Source organism: Python bivittatus, unplaced genomic scaffold, assembly GCF_059951505.1.
Source record: "Python bivittatus isolate LINGU-HERP-01145 unplaced genomic scaffold, Pbiv_v1 ctg000980_np1212, whole genome shotgun sequence".
NCBI lineage: Eukaryota > Metazoa > Chordata > Lepidosauria > Squamata > Pythonidae > Python > Python bivittatus.
The window spans coordinates 45339505-45355818 of NW_028277125.1; the positions used below are offsets into that span (position 1 = coordinate 45339505).

At 35.8% G+C, this 16314-nt stretch overlaps 1 protein-coding gene across 16 annotated transcripts in view; it reads right to left on the reverse strand.

Moving 5' to 3' along the window:
- BTRC (beta-transducin repeat containing E3 ubiquitin protein ligase) overlaps positions 1 to 16314 on the reverse strand; it is a 178330-nt gene that overhangs the window by 117369 nt on the left and 44647 nt on the right. For 11 of the 16 annotated variants that reach the window (XM_088132485.1, XM_088132479.1, XM_088132483.1 and 8 more), the window contains one exon: positions 13473 to 13580. The exons of the other annotated variants lie outside the window; for them this stretch is intronic. In XM_088132485.1, coding sequence (XP_087988611.1) covers positions 13473 to 13580 — 108 coding nt within the window. The remainder of the gene's footprint in view (positions 1 to 13472; positions 13581 to 16314) is intronic. 16 annotated transcript variants of the gene reach the window in all.

The following is a 16314-nucleotide window of genomic DNA, read 5'->3' on the forward strand; positions in this document are numbered from 1 at the left end:
GGTCTCTGTTGGAACTATGGAGTTTCTGGATATTTTACTAGCCTGATAAACTTACTTATCCTGTGTTGGCTGTGTATTTGTGGTATAAAACATACATTGATGTTTCTGCTAGAGCAATAGCAGAAATTTGAGGGCTGCCCCAAGGTAAGCATAGGGTGCAGGTATATGCAGCTGACTTCCAACTTACAGGGGATGTGAACTGGAATGAATTAACTATAGTTGACCAATTTAAAGATGGCCTATCTAATAAATGCTGAGATGAAATGGCTTGGCATGGCACCACAGACACTCTGGAAGAATTAACCAATACTATGTGACTAGAAATGGAGGACTAGAAGAACAGAGACAGAAGGCTGATGGAAGGATGTGTGCCCTTCCTCCTTCTTCCATCTGCCCTTCACAATCTTCAGAAGTTGAGCTCCAGAAAAGCCACATAGGTGCATGTGGGGTCTCTGTTGGAACTATGGAGTTTCTGGATATTTTACTAGCCTGCTAAACTTACTTATCCTGTGTTGGCTGTGTATTTGTGGTATAAAAGGGCATTTTGTAAGGAAATGCTATAGCCATAGGAAGAAGTCAGAAAATTAAGGGGAGTTCATACATACAACTCAAAGCAATGACAGCTTATCTTACCTATTATTCTTCATTCTCAAAAGGCTCTGAAATAGGTTCAGCCTTAACTGATTCTGAAGCAACAGGCAACTTTATACAGTTGGCTACTGCTCACAAATGTGCCTTAGCCATTCAAACACATGACCCACTAATATGCATAGAGACCACTGAAGGAAGATTCTGGTGTTCTGGCCTGATTCCTGAACATGCTGTTCCCCTTTTCCTTATTGAGTATAGGAAACCTTACAATTCTACTAACTTCTTATTTACATGTCCCACAATACTTGGGGAGGAAGTCGCTTCAAGACCACATTCTATTGGGATCAAGAAACCATTATATTTAACCCCCAAATTGCCAAAGTTACCATTTTCAGGCTCCATGCTACCCATTCTCCTCTTTGTACTCAACAAGACACTTTTCCTGTACTACCTGCAAGATATTCTGAGGAGGCAGTATACACACGACCTCTCCACTAGTCTTCTCGTTGTGCCATAACCTTCATTTCCAGAAGTTAGATTTTTCCAAAATGTCTTACAAGAATTGGTTTATTTAAATGGATTTCTTGATGGCTGCTGGCAGAAGGGATTTCTTTTTTGTCAAAAAGAAAGATGGTTCTGAGGGTGGTCCATGATTTCAGGCTTCTGAATTCTGTAACCATTAGGGATCATTACTCTCTCCCACTTATTTTTTTAACTTTTGGAATGGTTACAGAAAGGAAGTGTTTTTATTAAAATGGATCTCTGAGTTCCTTACTATATGATTCACATGAAAGAGAAACACAAATATTTATGTACAGTTTGAATATTCAATAATGTCATTGATTCAGGGAATACTTGTTTGAGTTTTATGAGTTATGACTGAGGCTTTTTCATGGATTCTTACATATTATTCTGTTTAGATAATACACTGATTTATTCTGAAGATCTAGCCACCCATATTAACCACATCAGGACAGTCCTTGAAGGACTCTGCCAGCCCAAATTTTATACAAAACTGAAGAAATATGCTTTTCACTTTCTTGTTCCATACTGCTTAGGCTATCATATCTCTTCCGAAAGCATCCAGATGGACCCCTGTTAAAGTGGACTCTATCCTATCCTGCTACCTACAAATAATGTCCCCAACATTTGGGGGATTGTATCATTTTTATTTTGATTTATAACTGACGTTTCAGCTTGCACAAAAATTGTTACTTAGCTTCCTTGAAAAGGGATCCCATTCAAGTTGGATTCTAAGGCACAAAAAGCCTTTGTGGCTCTAGTTTCACATTCCAGCTACTCCTCCCCTATCCAGACTGCACTCATCCCGTGAATGTTCAAACAGATATTTCTGCTTCTGCCTTGGGAGCAATTCTCCTCTGGACAACTGACAACTTGGGGCAAGCCTTCTTGCTTACATCTTTTATTCTAGACAGCTGCCTATTGAAAGAAAATATAATACTTTTAACAAAGGTGCCTTTCAACATTGAAGACCCATCTTGGAAAGAACAGAACACCTCATCCAAGTCCAGATCAATCAGAACCTAGAACATCTATAGTCTTTACAAAAATTGCTGTATCAAATTAGTGGGTACTATTTTTCTTCTTGTTTTGACTTTTACATTAGCTAATATATCACAAAACAGGCAGATGAATACTCTTTCAAGCAAGGCAAAATATTTTGTTCTGTATGAACTACCTCCTGCCACAGTATTAAAACTGGAAAATTTGGCAACCCCTAAGATGCAACATCACAAGTGATCACTGAGATTTGGGGGCAGGAAGACATGTTCCTGACTTCATGAAGGAAGCTCACATGTAACAGCTCACATGCCACAAGACCCATATGTGTGGGCTTAGACAGATGAGCTTCAAGGACACCCTCATCTTTTTTTTCACCCTTTTCCTACCACAATGGCTAAGAGGATTTGAAACCTAGCCATGAAATCAAACTTGCAGGACATTTGAAGTTTCTGTAACCACCCTATTTCTGCTTTGGGATTTTGCGTGACTTTGGGTCTGACCTGATGTTAAAACCTATGTGTAGTCTTGTCACACCTGCCACTAAGCCAAGCCTTTGACAACTAAATCAGCCATATTTAACTATTTTAATATTAAAACCAGCAACATTGAAGACACAATCTACTCATAAAATAAGTATATTTAGAGACTATATATGCTATATAAAGAGATAGATTAACTCAAATATCTATAATTAGAAACTTTATCCAAAAACTATATAATTGGAATAAAGCAGTATGTCTCTTGTGTTACTCCCTAAATCTATGAGTAACATGGTATATTCTTAACTGGAATTTTGGTCAGTGACTGTAATAAAGGACTGACTAATACTGACTTAAAATGTGAGACAATTAAACTTGATCAAATTTATGGTAAAACTGAATTTCTGAATAAGTATAGTTTATTACTGTTCATAGAGCAGAACCTTAAAAAGAAAATAATTATTTTAACATGGATAAAATCAAGATCACCTCAACTGAAGCAGTCAGTTATGTTTTATCATGGCTTACTGCCCAGAGTCACTTCTTCGTGAGATGGGTGGTATCTAAATTCAAAATAAAATAAAATAAATACAGAATCTGGCTACATTACCTGAGATCTCTATCTCCCGATCAGCTAGTAAGGGGTTGAACTAATCATCCTTGGTCCTGATTGGGTATCATGTTATAAATGGAGCAATATATACAGCCTTAATATCTCTGTAATAGTGGCAGTGCAGAAGTACATGGGCCACTGATTCAATTTTCCCCTTATCGCAATGGCAGAGGCACTACTCTTTAGGAAGACTGCAAAATCTGCTCTCTAAAACAGCAGGTGGATAAGTGTTACAACAAATGAACATAAAAGCTCTTCTAGTATTTTTGAATGCTATACTGTATTAAACAAATAATCGGCAGAAGGAACGCTTCTATCTGCTATCACTGGGGTGAAGTAAGAGGGAGCCTGGCTCAAATCATGTTGCAAGTCAGTATCTGTGGCACACTGCTTGAAGAACAATTTAGCCCATTTAAAACCCAAAAGAGTCAATGCGTTAAGTGAGAATCCACAGTATCTTAGTGTGGAGCAAAGTGATTTCCACAAGAATACTGAAATTTATCTTGGAGGGTCAAACCAGCCAAACTGTTTGAACTGAAGACTAATTTAAGCCCATAGCTAACACATCCTATCTGCACTCAAGTGTTAACTGGTGCCATTCCAACCTCAGCCCAAAGGTCTGAGTTTGGGATGCATTGTGGCACCAGAGATATGTCCCTTAAGAAACCTGATTGAACAGCTTCTAGTGGTTCTATGTCCTTATAGGCATATATTTGAAGATAGTTGTACTATTACTTTAGCATAGAGTCCTTGGTGCTCTCTGAGCTTGGTTGTTTGCTTGCAGACACTTCATTACCCGACTAGGTAACATCATGATATGATGATATATGTAGTTCAGGGTTGAACTGTGGAGTCCTTGGTGCTCTCTGAGCTTGGCTGTTTGCTTGCAGATGCTTCATTACCCAGCTAGGTAACATGATGTTACCTAGTTGGGGAATGAAACATCTGCAAGCAAACAACCAAGCTCAGAGAGCACCAAGGACTCCACAGTTCAACCCTGAACTACATATATTCTCTTCTATTGCTATTACTTTAGTCTCAAACACTTTCAATGCACCTGGTAAATATTTATCTCCTTTTGCACAGAAGACCTTTAAGCTGGCAAGTAAATTCCTTTTAATCTTTTTTAAAGACTAGATTTGGGCCCTCCAGGAGCTTATAGCCTAGAGTAACAATTTCAAGATATTTGAAGTTGTGAGCCTGTTCAAGTTATTCCCGTTAATTTGCCATGCATTTTTAATATCTAAAAGATGTCTTTGAAAAACCATAATTTTTGTTTTTTCATAACTAGATTATTCTCCATGCAATGGGACACAATTGCCCTTAATGCTCTCCTCAGTCCAATGATTGAGGTTGAGATTATGGCTGCATCATCTGCATATAAAAGTAATACAATATGTCTACCAGCCAGACTTGAGGGTGATGCTCTGGTGTTGTGAATTTTTCCACTATATTGTTGATGTAGAAGTTAAACAGCAAATGAGCTAAAATACACCCTTGTTTAACACTACTGAAGTTAGCTGCTGTATTATAAGAAATAAACAGAGCAACTCTTGGTTTTCAGGCAATGGATTGGCCTTTATTTTTGATATGTTTGACAAGCATCTTCTATGTGGCACATATTAGAACAACTTCCTCCTTTGAAATGTAAATGATCTGTGAATACCTAAACTTTTCATACCTGATAAAATACAGCCTATGATTTCAAATATATATTTTTGTGAAGTTACCATATAAAGACAGGGGGCCTTAAAAACCAAGAACTTGTTTAGTTACTGGAGTCTGTACTCCAGTAGTCACTATCCTTCATTCTGCTTAAATGAAGAATATGTTATCCTGTTAGAAGTCATACAGTACCACGAATTGCCATTAGGTAGCAGCACAGGATACTCTATCTCCTTATTCCTCTCCATTCTCTTACTTTCTCACATAGCTCTGGATTTGCTAATTTCAAAACACGTATACACACACATACAAAAACTGGCCCTAATTCAATTAGTGCAGTCTGCAATTCCAGAAAAAAAAAAATAATTCAATTAGTGCATTATGGGGATCTCTAATACCTCTAAGCAGATGTTTACAAGCCTCAGGAATTTGGCGTTAACTTTAAGAGCACCTGTATTCCATCCGGTTGACACTACATATGTCATTTGTCATAATACCTATGCATAACTTTGTCTTATAACAAAGAAAGGAAGGAAAACTATACTTGGTGGACATGGAACCATAGACAGAAGAAAATAGGAAGTAATAGCTCTAATTTTTGTTACATAAATTTCAGACAATCATTTGCTTGGAACTATTTTCATCAATTGTAGTTTTCCTCCAATCTTTTATGTGTGTATGTGTGTGCATGTATGCATGCACCCCTTCAAGCCAGTCTAAAAGAGTGACTGGACCAAAGTCACCCAGCTGGCTTTGTGCATAAGGCAGGACTAGAACTCACAGTCTCCCAGTTTCTAGCCTGGTCCCTTAACCACTACACTAAACTGATTCCTGTCCCCCTCTCCCCAATTACTCTTCTCTGAATGTGTTGAATTTCAGCTCCTGTAATTTCCACCAGAGATTATGCCATTCAACAATTATGAGGTGTTCAAACACATTGGAAAATAACTGGCTTGGGGAGTCTAACCTATAAGACTATAGAAAAATAAAAATGCATGACATAAGCTTTTCCCTTTGTATTATCCTCTCTCTACAGCACATGCACTTCAACTACATATTCCCTCAGATAATATGCTCACTCATTCTGCTGCATAGCAAATGCATAGTCAGCTTCACTGGATAGCTAATACATTGGAAAGCTAATCTTTATCCACAACAGATGCATTTAAATGTGAATATCAAACTGCTGATTTAGTTTCAGTACTAACCTTCACTACATTTAGGTTCTTTGGGGGTTGATAAGGAGGGAGAAGAGAGAAGAAAAAAGAGGCCCTCAGAACATACATACATACATACATACATATGACCACTGCTTAAAACTGAATGTCAGACAATATGGTAGTTCAATATTTCATAGCCAATATAAGAAATGTGCAATGCCACTGCAACTTTAAATCTTGATAAATCCCCTATGTCAGCCTCTCCCTCTCATTGAAATGCCAGAGGGAGCAGCAATCAGAGAGGAGATGTTCAACGTGATAGAGGTCAGGACACTGGTGGATCAACGTACAAGGAACACGACCTTGTTTATTTTTTTCTCCAGTATTATTGTTTACAGGGTGCTTTGTTCATGTACCTTGTGGTTCTTAGCTAAAAGATGAAATTACAGCCTAGGATGGTGCACTCAGGCACACATCCAATTTGTGTTTCCATCTCAGAAAACAAAAAGCTTTGGAGGCCCTCAGGCTGCCATTCAAACTTGGAGAGGCTGACATTTTTAACAGCATGAACCAGAGACTGGCAGAGGGAATGATCGAATGCATTTCTAACTTGTCAATCAAAGATCTCACCTCTGCTGTCTTGTAAACAGTTGGGAGCCATCTAAGTACATTCATAAATGGGGACAAGCGAATCATCAGTTGGGGGGCTGAAGCCATTGCCATAGTCTGCTAGCACCCGAAATCAGAACCTAGTGTAATAATCTCAGCATAAATAACTGGCAGATACTTTAACAGTGCTGCTAGAACAAATCAGAGTGGACTAAATTATATAGATTTCAGCCAAATAAAGCTCATCTTTTTACTACACTGATGGATCTTCTGTTCGGGGAATATATTCAATACCTTATATTAATAGAAAACTTTACTTACAAATCTTTTTCAAAAGATCTTCACTTTTATTGCAGATACTAGAATATATACATGCCAGAACATGTCTGATTAACTTATTTTATTATTAATAGTAAGTTTTTCATGGTAAATATATACAAAAGAAAAGAAAAAAGAAAAAGACAATTATTGCTTGAATGCTTACTGCTTGAGCAAGTTCACTGGAGAAGAAAAGATTATATGTTCTCCAGTAGAATAAATACTAAACAATGTGCTAAAAATACAACCGTCCAATAAAGCATTATGGGCAATGATGTAAATAACTTTATAGTCAGCAGGGATTAAGTAGCCGTAGATGTTGCAACTCCTTCAATACCATCAAGAAAGTCTACTGATACTCTCCATTCATTTAGCATGTATTAAAAGAAAAGCTTAATCCATGAGAGGAACTATGCTGAGTTATTTAAAAATCCTTATTTTTAAGGACAAGACAAGACAAACATGGGTATGATTAGAGGGGTCAGAAAGGGTAAGAAGGGGTAAGCCAAGAGAATCAGAATTAATCTCAATTCTTGTTCTAAGTAAAATTGCACTCTTCCTAAAAACTGATAATTTGAGGCTATCAAATCAAAAAGGGATTTTGTAGATTTTACTTCTGTTTCTGAAATGATTAGGTATTGTTACTTGCTTGGGGGAATCACTTTTCCATCTTGTTCAAAATCCTGAGAAAACTTGTTTAAGCAACAGATTAATTGCAAAAAGATCCAAAAGACTGGGTATGAACCACTAGCATCTGTTATAATGTAAGTTCAGGACCTCTGTTGAATAAACTTAAATAGAAAGTGTTCTCATACAAGTATGCAAAAAATAAAACTTTGAACATATATAACTCCTTTTCAGATGTGAGGGCGATCCGGTTGCGACATCTGTCACCCCATTGATTACCAGGGTTGATTCAGCTGATCTGGCTAGCTAGGTGGGTATCCCCTTCCTCCCCCACTGCTCCACATGCGTCCCTCCCAAAGCTGTGCGCTCGGTGGAAGAGGATGACCATCCCAGATAGGAGTTTACCGATCTTCGGTCAAGGGTATAATTCCCTTTCTGTCAACCTACCATCACTTATGATTTAACTCAAGTATCTGCACTAATACCTAAATGGACAGCCCCAATTCAATTATGCAACCAAAAATCTAAGGAAGATGTCTTCTTTGCTTCTAGAATCAAACTACAAAACTTTCTGTTTAATCCCAGTCCTTGCACGCCCAGAATCTGTGACCTTCTTTAGATTCTTTATTAGTATTTTGTAACTATCCTTGAGTTCAGCCCTTAGTATAATCAGAGAACCAAGTGTGTACTTGGCTTCTATTACAGCAACTGGTGAACTTCATAATACGAGAAAGTTAGGATGTTCAAGTCACTTTTGTTGCATACACATAACACTATTCACTTTTGGGGCAAGCAACATTATGCAGAGCACTGAAAAGGAGTAGCAAATAATAAGACAAAGAAATTAAAGGCATAAGATAAGAAAAAGAAAAGAAACATAATTAAAACACCATTCACTGTCTCTCTCTCCATTTTCTTCAAGACCATTCATCCTTCCATCACATCTATTCACTAATTAATGTATTATTCTTTTTTCACACTTCTCTTATTTTGAAGATGTCAAAACTCCATCCAACCACAACTGCCTTGATTCTCCTTATCATCTTGACCCATTTACTCTTCCTTCATACATCAGGTTTGCAATTGAATGTTCATTATTTCTCTTTATATGACCAAAGCACCTCAACATTTGTCTTTTGTATTGGTCACTCTTTTATATTCAATTGACATGTATCAAAATCCATTCATTCTTGAATGCATCACTTCTTTTTCTATGCACACTTAACAGGGGTTGAATGAAACAAAAAAATATGTTTTGCTTTATGTACTGAGCAAACACTTGTGTCTTGGAAGTTCAGCCAGATTATTCCAGATGGTTCATGATATAACTGAACCAAAACCTCAAACATTTATGTTGTTCTTAGTTTGAAGCAAAGCAAATCTGGAAGTATCTTAAAGTACAAGTAAGCCCAAATGTAATTTTTCATACTTCCCATTAGCTTAACTCCACATACTTCTATGACACTCTGTAACATAATTTTTCTCATTCTGCTCCAAGCATCTTCCACATCCTCTTTTCTTATATCCACTTCCCATTCATTCTGTTGGGAGATTAATCTATCTTTTAATACCTTTTCATACAGGACATGCATTTGCTATTCCTGCAGTCATCCTATTTTCCTTTTTTATTTCTTTCACTTTTTACCCATTTTCATTTTATTTCTAACTTATGAATGAGTTTCTTACAGATGTAGACTGTGCATGGATGATTATAATGAAATATGGTAATCCTTAATTGAAACATTTGTGTAAACATTCTATATACAAATGCATGTATGAAATGCCCATGTATTTGTTTCGTTTCTTTTTTGCTCCCTCCCACTTTCTTTCTTTTAATTAACTTAAGGTCAGGCATACTTACATACATAGTTATTTTGGATGAGACACTAGGAGAAAAAAATAATATTAACATCATTTAACATCATTTTCCCCCAAACTCATCCATGGTTCTTTCATTATTACCACTAAATGCAGCACAACATGGAACTATTACAAACCTATAGATTCCTACTTTCATACATACCCGCAACATAAATGATAGCTATCTATACTAACTAGCATATATTTCATTCTTTTCATTGAGAATTAAACCTACACCTTTATTTCCCTGCAATAGGTCACAGATTCTATAAGATTAGACCAACTTTAGTTTTTTTATATACTTTCCCTTTTTCTTAGTTTCACAGACACATAATATGTCTGTTTTTCTTTTATTCATTTCATTCCTTAATTCGTGGTTGTTTATTCCTCTCACATTCCAAGTTACAATCTTTCATAAGCCATGGTTGTTATAAGTTAGACTTACAGACATTGCTCATCATGACCTTGGTCACTTGAGGCTTTCACACAACGCTTTTTAGTAAAACAGAGAAGGCACTGACTGGCCTTCGTCTTAGCTGTGCCACATTCAGCATTCCCTCCTAACAGTAAAGACAGCACTGGTTAGTTTTGACACATTTTGGCCAGTATTCCACAAATGAAATGAAATTTTATTTTGCTATATTATTATTAGAAACTATCAGGAAATGCACTGTCTATTGTTCAAAATAAATTGATCTAACTAATCCTTTATTTTTGTAATCTTTTAAAGTAAATTATGCTTTATCCTTAAGCTTCACAAGTGTTTTTGAGCTTATACTATTACCTCTTCTAGTACACTGAATACCTAGCTTATAAAGGTCATTTATGGAAACTTAAAAACATCCAAATCATTAGGAAAACACTTAGAATCCTTTATAAAAATGAGGTACCATCTTTCAAATAATTAATGCTGTCACAAATCACCAATCATCTTTCTAAAACTAGAATCCAGAAACAAATACCACCTTGGATTTATTCAATCTATGCAAATCAAGGCAGAAATTTATGAAGATAATTAAATCCTAGCCTGTATTTCTCCATATTGAAAAAAAAAATAAAATAAAATGTCCCTATTTCTTTTTTTATTCATTTTTATTGAAGAATTTTATGCAATAGTAAAAATGTTGCAAATTTAAGAAAACGAAAAAAGGATAAAGAAATGTGTGAATAAAGAAAAGCAAAAGTGAAAAAGGAAAAGGAAAAGGAAAAGGAAAAGGAAAAAAAGTATAAAGAAGTGGTTTCTAATCCTCTTTACAGCAATTACAAATAAATTTATCATGTGTCCTCCCTTTTTAAGGTTACATCATGATTCCCTTCTTCCCATATTTTACCCTTTCCATTCATCAAATCCATAAATCACCAGTTCATTTTTTTTGTGTTTTCAGCAAAAAGTCCATAAAGGATTTCCAGTCACTAATGAATGTATTTGTTGCCTTTTCCCTAATCAAACAAATCAATTTTGCAATTTCTGCAAATCTGTAATATTTACCATTCCTCCATTGTAGATATTTCCAAATCCTTCCATCTTTGTACATATAATAATCTCACTACAGTTACCAAATATAAAAACAATCTTCCATGAGTCTTATTAATGTCCCTATTTCTGAAAGCTGTGCTAGATGCCTGAATAACTGAGCAGGCATCTTAAAGTTTATCAGTACTGAATACTAGCTCAACTAGAAGAGCTCCTGTGGAATGATCTAAGATGTGTCAGCATTATTTTCACATCACTCAAGGCAAGAAGCCAGATTTAAAATTAAATCAAATCATATGTTCTTGGCCACAATCTATGGACTTACCGAACTAACTGTCACAATGATTCATGAATGTCAGGAACATGATGAAGCAGCTATTCCATGAGGCTTCCCCAGGTACTGATGCCACAGATTTCTGTTACTACAGATTTATTTAATGTTCTGACACAATGTGTCCCACCCATTTTTCTTATAGACCAACATATAATCATTCAGATTTTCTCACTTTCATTTGTATCTGCTTATAACTACCCTAAAATAGTAATTCAATTACACAACCATATCTTTAATTTAAACCAAAAACTAGGATTGTAAAAGGAAATCCAAGTGTCATTTTGCTTTATTAATTAAAAACTAAGGCTGGCATAACAGTTAAGGCATAACTGAAAATGCCCAAGATCAATTAAAGGCTAAGGGATTTGTCAAGATTCATCCAATCTTGTGAAAAATTGGCTATTTTTCAGACACAAATCACTTAATGTTGTTTTATATTAAATGTGAAAATAACTTCAGTTATTTCTGAGTTGTTCAATTATGGGTCTCTTGGATGGACAGTTTCTTGTAGCAAACACTATTCCCGCAGGAGGAATATCTTTCATATACATATATGAATACATATATCTTTCAATACATGTAGAAATTAGAGATAAGGTCATACTTCCTATTGCTATACACTGTATGGAGTATTGTACAACTCCAACAAAACACAAATAAGGTCAGTTTGGCAATTACAATCTTTGCTTATTCCTTGCAATATTGGTTAACAAAGCCCTGATCTTCTGAATTCTATATATGTCCTGAAAGATACTATGTCTGCCATATCTGTATAAATTTCAACTGAGTATCATATGACCCTTATTTGTAAGGTCTCTTGAATTGCACATAACAAAAAGATAAAATTCATGATTGTGAAAATGCCATGGGTAGTAGAAGTATGCTTAAGTCCCAACATTGCTTGCACTTTAGTAAGCACTGATAACATTGGCATTTATGTCCGCTGAACTTTTGATGAATAGCGAATATCCTATGACATTTATATCCACTGATTGGACATCATGTGTTCAGTGTATACTTCTGAAATCAAGAAAATATTAACCTCCTGCCATCTGTATAGTATTGTATTTTATGTTATTATTATGATTGTTAAGGTTGCATTAGTATTGTTTTTATGATTTTTTTACTGGTTAGGGGTTAAAGGGCAGGTTCAGACCAAGCATAACTCAATAGATTTTTCTGGACTAAGAAAGACTAGGGCTACCCTATCTGGCCTGCAAATTTCCACATGACCACAGGATGGCAGCAAAGATCAGATAACTCTCTTTGCTATCATCTAGAGGCCACATGGATGTTAGTAATATATAATAGCCTTAACTAGCCATTTTAATGACAATAAAAGAAACTGTAATTTAATAAGTTTAGACAGCACCAGGTTGGGGAAGACTGCTTTAACTTAGCTAATGATTATGTGAAAAAGTCATATAAACAGGATAAATTGACCTCCTTCTGAAATATTCACACATCTAGAAACTGCAAACCAAGATTTTAAAAGTTAAAGTGAAGTTCGCTTTTCTATTTCCTCAGTGTATTAGTGCCAAATATAAATACAGTTTTCAACATGTATGATGAGAATGACATGGAACTAAAATACAAGCCAGACTGGTACCTTAGGTGTTTTTAAGCCTCTCATTAGGAACTCTTTAATTTCAGTCTCAGGAATTTCAAAACCCAACCTCCAGAAATATTCCCTTGATTCTCTGTGGAATAGGAGTGAAAATGGAATAGTGGGATAGACAGAAGGGGGAGAAGTAAAATATCCCAGCATGTATGACTATTAACCTCTTCCTGTCCACCTTCTTCCATATCAGTATCCCTGGGAAAGCAAGAATACATTCATAACAGCACAATCCAGAAATCAGCTGGCTTGAATGTAGGGTACCAATTCTTAACACATCAATGATCTATTTTAAAAAATCAAATGGCTTCCTCTCCTCCCCCTCAGAAAAGGAAAGTCCGGCCAATTTTTATAAGCAAACCCAGACCTAATTTGCAAGGGTGATCATTATATCTTCTTATGAGGCTTTAGCAAAAATATTTCTATCTGAACCATCAACCTTTCTGTATTAGTGGCCAACTCTGGACCTATGCAACATGAATAGTTGGAATGACATGAGGGAAGCACAAAGTAGTAATCATAATAATAATGAAAGAAGTCATGAAAGCAAGCATGAGCACAAACCTCAGACACTCAGAGAGAGAGAGAGTGAGAGAGTACCTGGAAAGTTGTGAGTGCGCCAGTCCCTGGGTTATACAGGCATCGCAGTGAGGGCATGCTGTCCGCCAGGCTGGAGCAGCCCAGCCACAGAGACCGGGGCATAGAACACTGCAGAGAAAGGACAACTATGAGATGGGACTGTATGAAACAGGATGGTACAGAATATAGGAACTTCTAAGTCTGTAGTTAAGTTCTCAGCAAAATTATAGCTTAGTGTTAAGAGACTGGAGTAGCTTCCACGCACCCACAAGTTACTGACCTGTATGCTCCCCTTAGAGAAAAGCTGAAAGGAGAAGGGCAAGGTAGGAAATACCACACTACTTGCACACACAAATAAGGCTAATTAAATTTGTCATTAACATTTCATACCATTTTGTTTGCAAAAGTATTCTAATTCAAAAGAGTCAATTCAATGCTTTTAGTGGATTTAAATTACTTGCTTTTTTAACCCATTAGCCAACTAATTAAAACAAATATTATAAAACCTAGCATAAGTATCATCAAGCTAATTCCCTGAGTAATCTTTCCTTCATAGAAATTCACCTGGCTCTTTCCCCACACATCTTAATCATGGCTACTTGTCATTATGGCAGGTACTTTAACATTTATCATCTATTTCTACCTAGGGGTTAAAACTGGTTACAGTAAACACAGTTAACATCTATATTTACATGTTGGAAATTGAGACCAGAGATAGAAAGATAACATTTACATTTTACATTTATACCTTGCCTTTCCTCCAAAAAGCTGAAGGCAACACAAGTTTCCTCTTCCATTTCTTATCTTCATAACATGTGTAGGTTAGATTAGTTACTAGTATAAAAATACCCAATAAACTTTAGGGCTCGAACACAAACTTCTGCCATCTTAATCATGGACCTATCCATTACATTACACTAACTTACAGGCACTTCCATTTCTATGATACTACTGTACACTGATAATGTGTTTGATTTAGTGTTAAATTTAAATTGTTACATAAACTGACCCTGACTGCTTTGCCATGACTATTGGGTGGGCAACATTATAACCTGATTTGTATACCACAGTATGCCATAATGTGATTATCTTCTGCTTTGGACTTCACCTGTTCTATGCATCCAGCTACCATGATTGATAAACTAAAGTTTATGCTTAGCACAAGTGTGAACCCAGCCAAATGTAGTTTGTTCAGCAAACTACATTTACTGCAAAATTTGAACTCAGCCTCAGATCCACTTCTATTCATCTTGGTGTTGCACCAGTCTGTTTCTAAAGGATATTTACCAAAAACAAACTGCTGAAATGATTTACCCTTTGGAAAACTATCTCAAAAACTTTGCTTCAATAGATTCATATGTCATTTGCATTCAATACTGCATCCATTTCTAGGGATTACAAATGAATCAATGTGTAGCACAGTATTTTTAGCCCACTTCTAAGTATAACCTCTATAGTTCCTCTGTTGTCTTTCTCCCATTGAAAACCACTACTAGACATAATGTGAATAGTTCTACAATATAAGCAGTAGAAAGAGTAGAAGTACTGCATTATAAAATAATATATATTATATTATAATTATATCATATTACATTATAATAATACACAAAAATAAAAGGGAGGCGTATTAGGCATGTTCACCGCTTGGAGTTATATATGAAAAAAAAGGTGGGATAAATATAATAATATAATAATCATATGAAGGGAAGAAAAAATGAATCAGAGTTTGAAGAAACATATAACAGCTTTACTGTTTAATCAGCTGTTTTCTCCTTTTGCTATTCAAAGTAAGGTTATAGAAGTCAACTACAAGGAAAGTCATTACATTTTCAAGAAATTGGTCAGCTAAAATGTAACGAATTCACTCATACCTTTTTTACATAGAAATGAATTTAATATTAGAATTGTATAGTATTTATTGGCCAAGCTGGTCAAATCCTGACCTGCAGACAGACAAAACAAGATTAATGGAGATAGTATATAACTAATCTCCAACTAAAGAAAAAGTAGCAAGACAGGAAAGAGCAAACGGATGAGTGAAATTTTCAAGAGCTGTTTTAACGGTTTTATGCTTGTCTTTTTCATAAGGAATATAAGCTTATATCCAGTGATCGCATTCAGATAATTCAACGTTGGGCTTGCTAGTTGCAGAAAGTGCATGAAGTACTGCAGGTCTGAAAAAAAGCTTTTGCAAGGTTCACCTTGTCTGTCCAAGTGCAGTCCCTGGGAAATTCTAGCTGGAACAAACACAAAGCATTTCTAGTTTGTTTTAAATTTGTTTATGCTGACACTCTGTACTAGAAATCACTTTGGTCCTATGCTCAGAACATATATCATGCCAAAAACAAGCTGTAGACAACTTGGTAGAAGGGAGGCAAGCTAAGAGCCCAGGTTTGGTCATTTGCCCAAATACATTTCTTATTAATTTAGCTACTGCAGGTTGCAAAAGGAATCAAATGGAGGTCACTGTGCAGTATCATTAATAAGCCAGATTTTTTAGCAAGTCTGGCTTGGTGTTTTGTGCAAACAGGATTTACTTCCTATTGAGGAAAATTAACTAGGATTGCACTGTAAAGCTTAAAACTGTATTTTGAACTTGATTTAAAACCAGGCTGAATTTCAAGGCCAAGCCCTGCCTCTAGATTAAGGTAATTTCTAGCATGCAATTATCTTGCATGAGGAATGGAGGAAGACTGTCTGAAATATGATCAGTCTCTGACAAATAGGAGAGCTGTGTTAATCTATGATAGTAAAAAATCAGGAGGAGTCTGATAGCACCTCTTCCAACCAACAATTTTTATTAAAAGGCATAAGGTTTTACCATTCTATGCATCTGATGAAGTGAAGTGCATCTCATGAAAAA